Raw genomic sequence first — 17,500 nt, forward strand, 5'->3', positions numbered from 1 at the left:
TGAAACCAATACCCAAGTATAACTTTACAAGTTGCTTAAACTTTAAAGTAGATAGCCACGTAATATGGTTATAAAACGACCAGAAAACGTTTAATCATGATAAAACAAGGTTCTATGCACCCAGCCTCCAGCTTGATAATGTTTAGATGGTCCTTTTTAAACCTAAAACATGATTTGTTCAAGAGTGTGATTAACAGATATAAACAATATGGCGAGATCTAGGGACAGAATCGCAGAACTATCACTAGAAAATTTCTGAAGAAAATTTAGCAAGGCGCCTGCCACTTGGTGCGTACCGTTACCGTCAGAAATAGCACAGGAAGCCACACTGCGAATTCAGCTTCCTAAGGTCTTCACAGCCCCCGCAACGGCGTTGAAAGGTGCCATGGTTAAGTCAATGGACCTCCTAGGAGCCTCTTGCTAGCAGCGTTGTCATGGAGACTCACTGACAGCTGCAGCCCCCTCTCTCTGTCTGTAAAGGCAGAAGAACTCTGGCTAAGCAGCAGTTTGTAGGACCCTTCCTAAAGCTATTTCCGTTAGCAACATGCTAACGGTTAGCCGCTAGCATGGCTGTGTTCAGTATCAACGGGTGATGTTACTCTGTTAGTTTGGTTGAAATCCTGTACTGAGAAGTGCCTAAAAAGGGAGAAAATGCTAAATTGAACCAAATCTGTCAAGCAGAAGTTTGTACAAGGCTTCCTAGAGCTACTTCCGGTTAGCCACATGCTAACCATTAGCCGCTTAACATGGTTGTGTTTGGTATCACTGGGTGAGTGTACTCTGTTAGTTTGGTCCAAATCCGGTACTGGGATGAGCCTTAAATAGGGAGAAAAGACGTCGTTTATAACGTTGCCCATGGTCACTGAAAATGGCGGGTGGTACAAAAAAATACTTCATGGATCAGCATATATGTTTTAATATACACACTGTGGGGATTATAATACAAAAATCTTAGTCTGCCACACCGGGTTTCGATCCCACGACCTCTTGCATGCAATGCCTCCCTGCACTTTCCATCTGAGCTATACTGTAGCACCATATATGGGCATGCCGTCTTGGGACCATAAGGGGTTTGGTCCCCCATTGAAAGCATTGGATGTTTGACCACCGTCATAGCCTGAGGAGATGCTTGTATGCCCACGTAGCCCAAATTCTTGTGGAGCTTTCTCTCTAAAGTAGACAGACTCTCGTGAAGCAGAAGATGGTGAGACCTTTGTCGAGCTAGCTACCACCGGTTAGCACCATGCTAACAGTTAGCCGCTAACATGGTTGTGTTCAGTATCACCGGGTGATTGTACTCTGTCAGATTTGGTGGTCAAATCCCTGTACTGGGAAGTGCCCTCAAATAGGGTGGTTGCCAATACTAAGGTCACCAAACGTGACCAAAGTTTCATTGGTCAGATTGGGCCTCCTTTATAGCAACTCAGCCTCACCACATCTGGGCCCAGAACTCAACATTGACCAAATGGTGTGTAGTGCCTTTCCCACATGTGAGGTGGTGCTGTATTGGCCAAGTGGGTCGTGTCTAGGCATCATGTCAGGTCCTGTTGGGAAGCCAAAGACCCAATAGGAAAGCATGTAAAATCCAAAATGGGACAGTAAACTGGCACAATGGCTGAAAGTCACATGAAAATTTTAAAATGTTAAGAGGAAGTGACTGTGCGAATTCAGATTTCTACATTAATCACAGCCGCTGCAGCTTGGCGTCGAAAGTTGCCATTCTATCTCAATGGAACGTCTCCCACTGGCCCTCAGAGTTCCGTCGTCATGGAAACTCACTGACACAGCTGCAGCGGGCCAGCAGTCTAAAAAGTGCAGACACTTGGTGTCCAAGTCTGCCTATTGGATTATAATGGAGAACTTTGCCTCGAACAACGCATCGATTTCTCCGAAGGAACCGTAAATGGTAGAGACGTAATTTTTTCTGTGTTTATTTCGTAAAGGATAGGGGAAGAAGACTTGCTATCGGTTTTTGCTGGAAAAGTTTAATAAAGGCGTAAAAAATTATGATCTAAAGGACATTTTATGAAATTTCAGAAATCCTCTGAAAATGATCCCCGAACAAATCGCTCTGGCTAAAAAAGTATAAGAGCTATCAAAATAATTCTTTCACTGTGAGTAATCAGCCGGCTTTTGATGGCCCTGTAGCTCATTTTCATATTTTTACAAAAAATCGGTGTAGGCACAGCGACGATGTAAAAAAGTGGATGATGGTGGGACAAATGCAAGCTCCAAACCGATTTTCAGGATTTTGCACATTCGCTACCTCCCGAACAAATTGTTCTGTGGAAAAACGTAACAGTTATCCACAAAATCATTTTCTTGAGTGCCAAAGGGTTGGGACATTCATGTGTGAAAGTCTCATGTCCTGTACATAAAACGGTTTAGGAGTAGCGACGAGCGAAACATGTGATGTTTTGGATTTTTAGACGTCATTTTCAAAACCGCTCCATAGGAAATGGAATGGGGAGGTTTCGGGTTGTGTCGCTCTGAGGTGATTTGCGAAAAATCTATAATGCCACACACCAATGAGGGTTACATTTCCCGAATCCTGACAAAAATACCTACGTTTTGATGTATAAATTTGTCTACGTAGAGTGAAAATTGAGCGAGAAAGCGTCAAGTGTTCGAGTTTTGAAATCTTTTAAAAAAGACTAGAGTGGGCCACTCTAGCGGTTGGAGTAATTCCGTCATTGACTTTCATGTAAACGATGATTTCGCTGATTTTCGGACATGAGCTTTGAGGAGTAACTGTGAAAGAGGACGATAATAAATATCCACAATCCCGTTTTCACTTCTGAGTAGGTCCCAGATATATCTACAAACTGGGAAGTGTTAAACGGTGTTTGTTAGGTGAAAGCATGAATGACACAGTACCAGCGTTGAAAATGGTCATTTTGGAGGTCTTTTTTGAGTTTTTCTTTCTACCCGATAACATTGATCCCTATGGGATTTTTGGGGGTGGTTTTTCGTTAATTTTGTTGCCATGGTAACTCGAAACCCCAATAAAAGTAGTAGCACACATCTCGTAATCGAGCCGCACGTTTTTATACCTCAATTGTGGGGGTGCACGCTATGGTTCGGGCAGCATTAATCGTGAAGGAAGAATAAGTAAAGAATAACTAGAAAAATTTCTGAAGAAATTTAGCAAGGCGCCTGCCACTTGGTGCGTACCGTACCGTCAGAAATAGCAACAGGAAGCCACACTGCGAATTTCAGCTTCCTACGGTCTTCACAGCCCCCGCAACGGCCGTTGAAAAGGTGCCATGTTAAGTCAATGGACCTCCTAGGAGCCTCTTGCTAGCAGCGTTGTCATGGAGACTCACTGACAGCTGCAGCCCTCAATGTCTGTAAAGGCAGACGAACTCTGGCTAAGCAGAAGTTGATAGGACCTTCCTAAAGCTACTTCTGGTTAGCAACATGCTAACGGTTAGCCGCTAGCATGGTTGTGTTCAGTATCAGCGGGTGATGTTACTCTGTTAGTTTTGTTGAAATCCTGTACTGAGAAGTGCCTAAAAAGGGAGAAAATGCTAAATTCACCAAATCTGTCAAGCAGAAGTTTGTACAGGCTTCTTAGAGCTACTTCCGGTTAGCAAACATGCTAACCGTTAGCCGCTAACATGGTTGTGTTTGGTATCACTGGGTGAGTGTACTCTGTCAGTTTGGTCCAAATCCTGTACTGGGATGAGCCTTAAATAGGGAGAAAAAACGTAGTTTATAACGTTGCCATGGTAACTGAAAATGGCGGGTGGTACAAACAAATACTTCATGGGATCAGCACATATGTTTTAATATACACACTGTGGGGATTATAATACAAAAATCTTAGTCTGCCACACCGGGTTTCGATCCCACGACCTCTTGCATGCAAAGCCTGCACTTTCCATCTGAGCTATACTGTAGCGCCATATATGGGCATGCAGTATTGGGACCATAAGGGGTTTGGTCCCCCATTGAAAAGCATTGGATGTTTGACACCTCATAGCTTGGAGATGCTTTATGCCACGTAGCCCAAATTTCTTGTGGAGCTTTCTCTCTAAAGTAAGAACAGACTCTGTGAAGCAGAAGATGGTGAGACCTTTCTAGAGCTACTTCCGGTTAGCAACATGCTAACAGTTAGCCGCTAACAAGGTTGTGTTCAGTACCAGCGGGTGATTGTACTCTGTCAGTTTGGTCCAAATCCTGTACTGGGAAGTGCCCTCAAATAGGGGTGCCAATACTTAATGTCACCAAACGTGACCAAAGTTCATTGGTCAGATTGGCCTCCTTTAGCAACTCAGCCTCACCACATCTGGGCCCAGAACTCACATTTGACCAAAATGGTGTGTAGTGCCATTTCCCACATGTGGGTGGTGCTGTATTGGCCAAGTGGGTCGTGTCTAGGCATCATGCCAGGTCCTGTTTGAAGCAAAGACCCAATAGGAAAGCATGTAAAATCCAAAATGGGACAGTAAACTGACACATGGCTGAAAGTCACATGAAAATTTTAAAATGTTAAGAGGAAGTGACTGTGCGAATTTCAGATTTCTACATTAATCACAGCCGCTGCAGCTAGCGTCGAAAGTTGCCATTGTATCTCAATGGAACGTCTCCCACTGGCCCTCAGAGTTCCGTCGTCATGGAAACTCACTGACACAGCTGCAGCGGGCCAGTCTAAAAGAAGTGCAGACACTTTTGTCCAAGTCAGCCTATTGGATTATAATGGAGAACTTTGCCTCGAACAACGCACGATTTCTCCGGAACCGTAAATGGTAGAGACGTAATTTTTCTGTGTTTATTTCGTAAAGGATAGGGGAAGAAGACTTGCTATCGGTTTTTGCTGGAAAAAGTTTAATAAAGGCGTAAAAAATTATGATCTAAAGGACATTTTTATGAAATTTCAGAAATCCTCTGAAAATGATCCCGAACAAATCGCTCTGGCTAAAAAAGTATAAGAGATATCAAAATAATTCTTTCACTGTGAGTATCAGCAGGCTTTTGATGACCATGTAGCTCATTTTCATATTTTTACAAAAATCGGTGTAGGCACAGCGACGATGTAAAAAAGTGGATGATGTGGGAAAATGCAGCTCCAAAGCGATTTCAGGATTTTGCACATTCGCTACTCCCGAACAAATTGTTCCTGTGGAAAAACCGTAACAGTTATCCACAAAATTCATTTTTCTTGAGTGCCAGAAGGGTTGGGACATTCATGTGTGAAAGTCTCATGTCTGTACATAAAACGGTTTAGGAGTAGCGACGATGCGAAAACATGTGATGTTTTGGATTTTTAGACGTCATTTTTCAAAACCGCTCCATAGGAAATGAATGGGGGAGGTTTCGGGTTTGTGTCGCTCTGAGGTGATTTGCGAAAAATCTATAAATGCCACACCAATGAGGGTTACATTTCCCGAATCCTGACAAAAATACCTACGTTTTGATGTATAATTTGTCTACGTAGAGTGAAAATTGAGCGAGAAAGGTCAAGTTGTTCGGAGTTTTGAAATCTTTAAAAAAGCTAGAGTGGCCCACTCTAGCGGTTGGAGAATTCCGTCATTGACTTTCATTGTAAACGATGATTTCGCTGATTTTCGGACATGAGCTTTGAGGAGTAACTGTGAAGAGACGATAAAAGATATCCACATCCCGTTTTCACTTCTGAGTAGGTCACAGATATATCTACAAACTGGAAGTTAAACGGTGTTCGTAGGTGAAAGCATGGCGACACAGTACAGCTTTGAAAATGGTCATTTGGAGGCTTTTTTGAGGCTTTCTTTCTACCCGACTCCATTGATTAATATGGGTTTTTTGGGGGGGGGGGTTTTCGCTAATTATGTTGCCATGGTAACTCGAAACCCCAATAAAAGTAGTAGCACACTATTCCCGACCGAGCCACAAGTTTTGGTACCTATATCTTGGGGGTGCACGCTATGGTTCTGGCCGCATTAATCGTGGAATAATAAAGAATAATATTAACTAGAAAAATTTCTGAAGAAATTTAGCAAGGCGCCTGCCACTTGGTGCGTACCGTACCGTCAGAAATAGCAACAGGAAGTAACACTGCGAATTTCAGGTTCCTACGGTCTTCACAGCCCTCGCAGCGGCTGTTGAAAGGTGCCATGTTAAGTCAATGGACCTCCTAGGAGCCTCTTGCTAGCAGCGTTGTCATGGAGACTCACTGACAGCTACAGCCCTCTCTGTCTGTAAAGGTTGAAGAACTCTGGCTAAGCAGCTGTTGGTAGGACCTTCCTAAAGCTATTTCCGGTTAGCAACATGCTAACGGTTAGCCGCTAGCATGGCTGTGTTCAGTATCACCGGGTGATGTTACTCTGTTAGTTTGGTTGAAATCCTGTACTGAGAAGTGCCTAAAAAGGGAGAAAATCCTAAAATTCACCAAATCTGTCAAGCAGAAGTTTGTACAGGCTTCCTAGAGCTAATTCCGGTTAGCAACATGCTAACCGTTAGCCGCTAACATGGTTGTGTATGGTATCACTGGGTGAGTGTACTCTCTCAGTTTGGTCCAAATCCTGTACTGGGATGTGCCTCAAATAGGGAGAAAAAACGTCATTTATAACGTTGCCATGGTAACTGAAAATGGCGCGTGGTACAAAAAAATACTTTATGGGATCAGCACACATGTTTTGATATTCACACTGTGAGGATTATAATACAAAACTCCAAGTTTTCCATACCGGGAATCGATCCCACGACCTCTTGCATGCAAAGCCTGCACTTTCCATCTGTGCTACACTGTAGCGCCATATATGGGCATGCATTATTGGAAACATAAGTGGTTTGATCCAAAATGGCACAGAAAACTGACACATGGCTGAAAGTCACATGGAAATTTTAAAATGTTAAGAGGAAGTGACTGTGCGAATTTCAGATTTCTACATTAATCACAGCCACTGCAGTGAGCGATGAAAGTTGCCATTGTATCTCAATGGAGCGTCTAGCTCTGGCCCTCAGAGTTCCGTCGTCATGGAAACTCACTGACACAGCTGCAGCGGCCGAAGTGCAGACACTTTGGTCACAATAAGTCCCATTGGATTATAATGGAGAACTTTGCCTCGAACAACGCACGATTTCTCCGGAACCGTAAATGGTAGAGACGTAATTTTTTCTGTGTTTATTTCGTAACGGATAGGGGAAGAAGACTTGCTATCGGTTTTTGCTGGAAAAAGTTTAATAAAGGCGTAAAAAATTATGATCTAAATGGGATTTTTATGGATTTTCAGAAATCCTCTTAAAACGGTTCCGAACAAATCGCTGTAGCTCAAAAAGTATAAGAGATATCAAAATAATTCTTTTACCATGAGTATCAGCAGGCTTTTGATGACCATGTAGCTCATTTTCATATTTTTACAAAAATCGGTGTAGGCACAGCGACGATGTAAAAAAGTGGATGATGTGGGAAAATGCAGCTCCAAAGCGATTCAGGATTTTGCACATTCGCTACTCCCGAACAAATTGTTCCTGTGGAAAAAACCGTAACAGTTATCCACAAAATTCATTTTTCTTGAGTGCCAGAAGGGTTGGGACATTCATGTGTGAAAGTCTCATGCCTGTAAATAAAACGGTTTAGGAGTAGTGACGATGCGAAAACATGTGATGTTTTGGATTTTCAGACGTCATTTTTCAAAACCGCTCCATAGGAAATGAATGGGGGAGGTTTCGGGTTTGTGTCGGTCTGAGGTGATTTGCGAAAAATCTATAAATGCCACACCAATGAGGGTTACATTTCCCGAATCCTGACAAAAATTCCTACGTTTTGATGTATAATTTGTCTACATAGAGTGAAAATTGAGCGAGTAAGGTCAAGTTGTTTGGAGTTTTGAAATCTTTAAAAAAGCTAGAGTGGGCCACTCTAGCGGTTGGAGAATTCCGTCATTGACTTTCATTGTAAACGATGATTTCGCTAATTTTTGGACATGAGCTTTGAGGAGTAACTGTGAGGAGACGATAAAAGATATCCACATCCCGTTTTCACTTCTGAGTAGGTCACAGATATATCTACAAACTGGAAGTTAAACGGTGTTCGTAGGTAAAAGCATGACGACACAGTACTGCTTTGAAAACGGTCATTTTGAGACTTTTTTTAGGCTTTCTTTCTACCCGATAACATTGATCCCTATGGGGTTGTTTGGGGGTGGTTTTTCGCTTATTTTGTTGCCATGGTAACTCGAAACCCCCAAAAAACGTAGTAGCACACATCTCGAGACCGAGCCGCACGTTTTTATACCTCAATTGTGGGGGTGCACGCTACGGTTCGGGCCGCATTAATCGTGAAGGAAGAATAAGTAAAGAATAATAAAGAGAGTGGTTTAGAGGTGAATAGTAATAGGTGCCTCCATGCATTTGCATGGGAGGCAGTGCTGTGCTTCGCACAGCACTGCCTCCTCATTGCAAATGCTATGGCAGGCGCCTAACTAGAAAAATTTCTGAAGAAATTTAGCAAGGCGCCTGCCACTTGGTGCGTACCGTACCGTCAGAAATAGCAACAGGAAGTAACACTGCGAATTTCAGGTTCCTACGGTCTTCACAGCCCTCGCAGCGGCTGTTGAAAGGTGCCATGTTAAGTCAATGGACCTCCTAGGAGCCTCTTGCTAGCAGCGTTGTCATGGAGACTCACTGACAGCTACAGCCCTCTCTGTCTGTAAAGGTTGAAGAACTCTGGCTAAGCAGCTGTTGGTAGGACCTTCCTAAAGCTATTTCCGGTTAGCAACATGCTAACGGTTAGCCGCTAGCATGGCTGTGTTCAGTATCACCGGGTGATGTTACTCTGTTAGTTTGGTTGAAATCCTGTACTGAGAAGTGCCTAAAAAGGGAGAAAATCCTAAAATTCACCAAATCTGTCAAGCAGAAGTTTGTACAGGCTTCCTAGAGCTAATTCCGGTTAGCAACATGCTAACCGTTAGCCGCTAACATGGTTGTGTATGGTATCACTGGGTGAGTGTACTCTCTCAGTTTGGTCCAAATCCTGTACTGGGATGTGCCTCAAATAGGGAGAAAAAACGTCATTTATAACGTTGCCATGGTAACTGAAAATGGCGCGTGGTACAAAAAAATACTTTATGGGATCAGCACACATGTTTTGATATTCACACTGTGAGGATTATAATACAAAACTCCAAGTTTTCCATACCGGGAATCGATCCCACGACCTCTTGCATGCAAAGCCTGCACTTTCCATCTGTGCTACACTGTAGCGCCATATATGGGCATGCATTATTGGAAACATAAGTGGTTTGATCCAAAATGGCACAGAAAACTGACACATGGCTGAAAGTCACATGGAAATTTTAAAATGTTAAGAGGAAGTGACTGTGCGAATTTCAGATTTCTACATTAATCACAGCCACTGCAGTGAGCGATGAAAGTTGCCATTGTATCTCAATGGAGCGTCTAGCTCTGGCCCTCAGAGTTCCGTCGTCATGGAAACTCACTGACACAGCTGCAGCGGCCGAAGTGCAGACACTTTGGTCACAATAAGTCCCATTGGATTATAATGGAGAACTTTGCCTCGAACAACGCACGATTTCTCCGGAACCCGTAAATGGTAGAGACGTAATTTTTTCTGTGTTTATTTCGTAACGGATAGGGGAAGAAGACTTGCTATCGGTTTTTTGCTGGAAAAAGTTTAATAAAGGCGTAAAAAATTATGATCTAAATGGGATTTTTATGGATTTTCAGAAATCCTCTTAAAACGGTTCCGAACAAATCGCTGTAGCTCAAAAAGTATAAGAGATATCAAAATAATTCTTTTACCATGAGTATCAGCAGGCTTTTGATGACCATGTAGCTCATTTTCATATTTTTACAAAAATCGGTGTAGGCACAGCGACGATGTAAAAAAGTGGATGATGTGGGAAAATGCAGCTCCAAAGCGATTTCAGGATTTTGCACATTCGCTACTCCCGAACAAATTGTTCCTGTGGAAAAACCGTAACAGTTATCCACAAAATTCATTTTTCTTGAGTGCCAGAAGGGTTGGGACATTCATGTGTGAAAGTCTCATGCCTGTAAATAAAACGGTTTAGGAGTAGTGACGATGCGAAAACATGTGATGTTTTGGATTTTCAGACGTCATTTTTCAAAACCGCTCCATAGGAAATGAATGGGGGAGGTTTCGGGTTTGTGTCGGTCTGAGGTGATTTGCGAAAAATCTATAAATGCCACACCAATGAGGGTTACATTTCCCGAATCCTGACAAAAATTCCTACGTTTTGATGTATAATTTGTCTACATAGAGTGAAAATTGAGCGAGTAAGGTCAAGTTGTTTGGAGTTTTGAAATCTTTAAAAAAGCTAGAGTGGGCCACTCTAGCGGTTGGAGAATTCCGTCATTGACTTTCATTGTAAACGATGATTTCGCTAATTTTTGGACATGAGCTTTGAGGAGTAACTGTGAGGAGACGATAAAAGATATCCACATCCCGTTTTCACTTCTGAGTAGGTCACAGATATATCTACAAACTGGAAGTTAAACGGTGTTCGTAGGTAAAAGCATGACGACACAGTACTGCTTTGAAAACGGTCATTTTGAGACTTTTTTTAGGCTTTCTTTCTACCCGATAACATTGATCCCTATGGGGTTGTTTGGGGGTGGTTTTTCGCTTATTTTGTTGCCATGGTAACTCGAAACCCCAAAAAACGTAGTAGCACACATCTCGAGACCGAGCCGCACGTTTTTATACCTCAATTGTGGGGGTGCACGCTACGGTTCGGGCCGCATTAATCGTGAAGGAAGAATAAGTAAAGAATAATTAAGAGAGTGGTTTAGAGGTGAATAGTAATAGGTGCCTCCATGCATTTGCATGGGAGGCAGTGCTGTGCTTCGCACAGCACTGCCTCCTCATTGCAAATGCTATGGCAGGCGCCTAATAAAGAGTCCGTTTAGAGGTGAATAGTAATAGGTGCCTCCATGCATTTGCATTGGAGGCAGTGCTGTGCTTCGCACAGCACTGCCTCCTCATTGCAAATGCTATGGCAGGCGCCTAATAAAGAGAGTGGTTTAGAGGTGAATAGTAATAGGTGCCTCCATGCATTTGCATGGGAGGCAGTGCTGTGCTTCGCACAGCACTGCCTCCTCATTGCAAATGCTATGGCAGGCGCCTAATAATGCTGGTTTGCTTCATTCATAAATTACTTGTAAATAATGCCAGACCAAGCCTGACCCTCTGCAATGCCTCGTGGTAAAACGGCAGCTCGGCGTAATCCAAGACCAATTTTTATTAATTAAATACACTGATCTACAGCAACTTTAAGAACCTCATATCAGAACGCTTTACTCATGTCAATTAACTCTGTGGTCACATCTGAGCCTCGGCAGGTTTAACGTCCACTTCAGTGAACACAAACGTTCATACTGAATTCCCAGCGATATTCCAGTCTTTTCCCTCTTAGAATCATATATATTTTTGCACAGTTTTTTTTTTTTTAGCCGCTTCCTTGTTTTAACCCCTGTTGCGCAAGTGCACTAAGTTCCGTTATCATTGTAAATAAACAAAAAAAGGGGCTTTATTTGCTAACAAATTGAGTAAAACATAAAACACCAAAAATAACAACTAATACGCCATCAGGACGTGATCTTTCATAAAAACTTTGTAAGCAACCAGAGTGAGCTACTGACGTATAAATAAATAGAAAATTAAAATACCATGCCTATTAACCTTTAACAGACTCATTTTAACACACGGGGATGGCAGCAGCTTTCTATAAGAGGTTTTTTTTTTCAATTACTTTATTCTCTTAATTTTACGACTTTATTCTCATAATTTAATCAAAAAAAAAAAAGGAAAAAAAGAAGATCCCACCCACCAGCCTGTGGCACTGTTATTTTGGGGGTCGCAGGCAGGCCCGTATTAAGACAATGTGGTGCCCCTGGGCACTATACCTTAAAACACCCCCACCCCCCCTTACCCGTGCTGTCCTCCGGTCAAAAACATCAGATATAATCAAGGGGATTTCTGTAATGTAATTTACTAACTTACACAACTACATGTAGGCATATGAGCAGTGAGCAATATTCAAATATCTCATTTTAAAATGTTGAAATAAAAAAAATCTTGATTTATTTATCATTTATTATCATTGTGACATCAGTGTTCACAAAACGAATAATGCATGGTCTTTCAACAATTTCAAATAAATAATATAACAATTTATGAAAAATATATTTTTAAAGCATGTGTCATGTGGTGCCCCCCCATGGTTATTGCCCCTGGGCACTGGCCCACAGGCCCTTATGGATAATCCGGCCCTGGTCGCACTGCAGGCTGAAAAGTTTGGGAACCCCCGCTCAGAGCGTATGATATATTCTACCGCTAAACTCCTAAATTTACTGCCTATGTATGTCCTTCCTGTGTGGTGTGGCAGTAGAGTGGGGCTTATTGCCCAGGGTAGCATCCACGCAAACACCGCCCCTGACTCCACCGGACAAAATGATCGCATAGCCCGTGTTTTACCGACAACATTAAGCAGAAGGGAGGGGAAAACGGGGATGGGGGCGCATTCTAACCCTGCCTTTGTAAGTCCACCCTCTCCTTAAATTGAAGACCACCTCCACACAGCCACCACAGAGGTGCAGCCGTCCGCCCCGCAGCATCCCCAACTCCTCCTCAGCTCCGCTCCGGGCCCCTGCGAGGCACGCTGGGCTCTCAGGACTACCCACCCGCTTTAAGAAAAAAAAAAAAAAAAAACATAATAATCCCACACCAGAGGCTGTGAACTTCAGCAGATAGGCTCTATGTCGCTGCGGACTTGCCCGGACATCGGACCCTTCCACCCGCTGCGCTCCGGCATGCAGGTGCTGACCTGCGCGCTGCTGACGCTCGCCGCGCTCCCCATCAGCGGCACCGAGCTGCAGGCGTACTCCTGCCCGGTCGGGGGCAACTGCTCCGAGTGGAGGGCTCACACAATCTGCTGCAGTGACATTGATATTCTCCCGAGGTTTCCAGCAAGCACGGAGACACTGTAAGTAAGGCGCACTAAACACATCTGCGAAAGCGATTCTGCTGTCTCTTTTCGTGCATTATGAATGTTAAAAGCCCCCTTAACCCCGAGGAGAGGGGGGAGAAAAAAAGTCCCGTTACGCTATAATATTCCATCAAAGTGCACCCACGGGGATTTTAAGGCCGTCTTTCTACTAAGCAGTCATTCTCTTTTCAGGTATTACTAAGTCCATTAATGTTTAGGCAGATTCAACTCTTCTGCGGCGCAAGCCTCTTACTTTTTCTTCTTTTTTTTTTCTTTTTTTTGCTGTGAAATATCTGAACAGATCTTAAATAAGCAAAGTGGTGAAGAAATGTGACTGTAGGCCTACTGATGGCACTGAATAATTAATTGCATAATTTCTCACGCAGACTCTGTTAAGAGGACAGGAGAGTTCACTTTACAATCGACGCATGACATTTCGTTGACATCAGGAAGTCTATATAGCAAGTCTGATTTATTTTATTTTATTATTGCATAAGCATAGCCAGGCTTTATTTGTTTTTCTTACCTATAGACACTGACCTGATGGTACCGTGTGATTGTTGGAAGAGGGACAAATCAGATGTCCAATATATTTGGGTTTGTGGGTAATGAAAACCGTTTCTTTGCAAAGCACCCCATATGGGAGAAATATATTGGGAAAATGGCACGAAATTAACAGCCAAAGTGTTACTGACGCCAGCTACCAGAGAACTGTGAAAAATCACAGTGCACCCGATTTTTCTCTCTTTTTCACAAAACAGAACTTCAAGTAACACCAAAGCAAACATTTCTGAAAGAATAGGGAGTTTGTTAGTATATATGTATTTTTATTATCTTACCAACTTTTTGTTGATGTTTCGTGGGGTATGAATCGTGGGGTATGCCCTAACCAGTTGTTGCCATTCTTCTTTGCAAAATAGCTCGAGCACAATCAGATTTAATGGTGCATGTCTGTGAACAGTTCTAAGTTCTACTTAGGTCTAACATGCCAGCCATTCAGACAAAAGTATGCTTTGATCCAACTACTCCATTGTAGTTCAGGCTGTGTATGATTAGGTTTGTTGTCCTGCTGCAAGTCGTACCTCCACTCCAGTCTCAAGTGTTTTATGGCCTCTAACATCCATCTTCCCAGTCTCTGACCAGCATACCTGTCTCTTTTAAGGCAAAACATCCCCACAGCATGATTCGGCCACTACAACATTTCTAAATGGAAATGGTGTGTTTAGGGGTTGTGAGGAATGTTAGTTTTCTGCCACAAATAGTGTTTTATATTTGGTTCAAATAAATCTGGACTGAGCTTTAGACATCTGACCAGAGCACTTAACCATCACCACCTGTTTTGTCTGCCCACTACACGGCTTGTCTCAAAGACAAACGGGACGCCTTGTGGCTTTCTTTCGACGAATAGCGTTCTGCTTCCCCGTCTTTCATAAGGACCAGATTTATGGAGTGCATGACTCTCCCTCCTGAGCTGTGGATCTCTGCAGCTCCTCAAGAGTTACCATGGGCCTCTTGGCTGCTTCATGATACATCATCCCCTTGCCCGTCAGTTTAGGTGGACAGCCATGACCAAGCTTTCTGGAAACGTCTCCAAAGCTTTATACCTGATCCGTCTGCTGTGTTCTTCATAATCCTGATTGTTTACTAGATCTCCCCAACAGACCTCAGAGGCCTTCACATGCCAGCTGGATTTCCACTGAGACATAATCACACACAGCTCGACTAGATTCACTAATTACTGCAGGTGACTTTTTAAAAGGTTGCATTGGATTGTATATAGGGGTAATTTAGGTACACAAGCACCCCCCCTCCCCACCACACACACACACACACACACCACTTTTCAGAATAATATATGGAAAAATGAAAAAATCATTGTCCATTTTAATTCCACTTTACAATTATGCATGGTTTCTCCCAAATCAATAGGATGAAATTATTATTTTGTGAAAAAATGTGAAAAACTTTAAATCCTAATTATACAAGATCCTCTGTTAGTTTTATAAAATCTTGTCTTATTAAAGCAGACTTGCTTGATTAACACCATGCTTTGATACCCTATGCTGTACCGTGCTACACTCTTCTATACTATGCATTATGAAGGTCTTGCTAATAGTTGTGAAGCCCAAAACCGTTATGAAGCTCCCACGTTAATAATCCATTGTTCCACCTTGAACGTATCTTCTTTCATATCGGACTCACCAACCGCAGCACCAGTTAGACTCTCTGCGATGTTGTTATAATTTTCATTCCTGCCTTGTAGTGTCTCGCAATGTCTCTTCATCCTTCAACAACCCTTTGGATTACAGCCATCACATAAAATTATCCCCTGATCGCTGCTTCAATTCACCAGACCACATGCCTTGAGTATCCACTTCAGTTTCCTCACATTCCAGCCCAAAGTTTACCCAGTGCCCCTCAGGAGGACAAAAGACGTGAATCCATCCCCCCCACAGCACTATAAACGGTTTGGGTAAAAATATCTCCCAAATAAGACCAAAATAGATCATGTATTGAATGGCATGTTCTACTAAATGAAGCGTAATGAGTTTGGATTTTGTTGTGTTCTTGTTGAGGAATAAATGACCCCTTTGACCTCACCGGACCAACACTATTGACCCCACAGAATCCCGCTGTGAGTTTATTTTTCGCACTGGCCATTGAGACATAAGCTTATTCCCCCGATGAAGTTTCCATCTGTAAATGTCCCTTGAGTTCTTTCCGTTAAAACTACATAATCTGCTGAGACTGTGTGATATATTACACATAAACATAAGACAAAGGGAACCACACAGTGTGTGTAAAGTGTATAGGTAGGATAAAAACAGTTGGCTAAACATGGCGCACAAAAGAGAAGGCCGAGCTACTACCAGTTAGCTAAAAATAGCGAAAACAAACTCTTTTTTTCAGGGCAACAGTAAATTCCCCATGTTATCTATCGCTATAGTAAGCTAAGTGCTTATATTGTGATCTGTCTGTCCTGTGAAGTCAGGATTACTGAATTCCAAGTTTAACAGTCTAATTGAATGTCCTCCACCTTCAATTAGATCTGATCCCATGGAAGTAATTATGCATGTAAGCATTTTTCTTTTCTAAACTGCACATTTAATTTACGGTGGGTGCTAAATTTGTTCTCACAGTTCTAAATGTCTCATTTCCAAGTTGATAAAAAAAATAGAATGGCCCTTGAAATCAGAATTATGACTGGGAGGACCCACTCTCTGAGACAAAGCGAAGGTCCCGTTACTGTAGCTTGTGGACCATTTGGCAAATCCCAGCAAAGGCAAACTATATTAATGAAAGCGTGGTAACAGTACAAAACCTTCTCTCCATGGTACGCTAAGAGCTTTTAATGAGTTCTCCCTATGTTTAGACGTTAAGATTTCCAGAATCCAAGTCAAACAATCAAATACAAGTCTGACTTGGAAAGTCCGAAATTTAAGGCCCCATTATGTGCAAGATGACCAGATAGGCCACACATAACTGATAAACTACTTTTAAACAGCACACTAACATAACACATGAATATAAACTAGAATAGAAACATTCTTGTACCTCAGTGGGGAGAGTTAATAAGTATCAGCAGCAAACGGAAAGGCAAATGGAAGCATGTAGATACACCAAAACGGTAAAAATAAATAAATAAAATAATAATAATAAGAAGAAGAAGAGACAGAGATTGTACATTAACAGCAAATTTGCAACATAAGAAACAAATGCTGCACAGTTATTAAAAACAGCACACACATTAAAAGAAATGTGCAACAAAGAATGGGAATTAAAATGGTTTTTGTTTGCCGTGTTAGTACATGGAAGTCAGAATTGCCTTGTTTTAGGTATAAAAGTTAAAAAAAAAAATTTAAATACCTAAAGTTGGAAATCCAAACTAGAAACTAGAGCCAAATCAAATGCAGCTTTACATGTAGTTGGCAAGCCAGTTTGCTAAACATAGCAAAAACAACAATATTTATTGGGCAAAATAACAGTAGAATATCTTGCATTTTAGCTGTCTCTATGGTAAGCCAAGTCCTTGTAGTTAGTTGTGTTTGTATGATGAATAATGGAGAAGAGCACACAACTATCGTATAACAACTTTCTGTGAGAAAGTTGCCACTAAGCATAGCTAATGTCACTGGTTTTATCACTTGCAAGCAGCATTCAACTAAATTGTCATATCATTGCTGGATTGGAGCTTTGACTTCTGAAAAAAAATCTAATACAGCATTAAAATAAAAGCTAGCAACAATAACAATTTTATCTACTTTAAATGCACAAGTAAAAATTATCAGTTAGTGCCTTTTATTTCAAATATTAGTTAAACAAAATTAAAGATATAATAAAAACATATAATTATTTAAAGAAAATCTGTTATCAATACGATACATGTATGTTTTGCAGAAAAATATGTAGAAGCATTTTCTTTTTTTACCCGAATGTGAATGCAGGAAAGAAATCTCTTTTTTTATTTCCCTATAAGTGTGCCGTCTGCAGTTTGTAGCCCTTTGAATGAGTGGTGTGTGTATGTGTGTGTGTGCAGGTGTGCA

At 41.9% G+C, this 17,500-nt stretch overlaps 1 protein-coding gene across 1 annotated transcript in view; it reads left to right on the forward strand.

Moving 5' to 3' along the window:
- Positions 1-12,327: 12,327 nt before the first annotated feature.
- tshr (thyroid stimulating hormone receptor) overlaps positions 12,328-17,500 on the forward strand; it is a 42,690-nt gene continuing 37,517 nt past the window's right edge. The window contains exon 1 of the mRNA XM_036147670.1: positions 12,328-12,953. Within this exon, the coding sequence (XP_036003563.1) occupies positions 12,727-12,953 (227 nt within the window). The 5' untranslated portion in view covers positions 12,328-12,726. The remainder of the gene's footprint in view (positions 12,954-17,500) is intronic.

Source organism: Fundulus heteroclitus, chromosome 15, assembly GCF_011125445.2.
Source record: "Fundulus heteroclitus isolate FHET01 chromosome 15, MU-UCD_Fhet_4.1, whole genome shotgun sequence".
Classification (NCBI taxonomy): Eukaryota; Metazoa; Chordata; class Actinopteri; order Cyprinodontiformes; family Fundulidae; genus Fundulus; species Fundulus heteroclitus.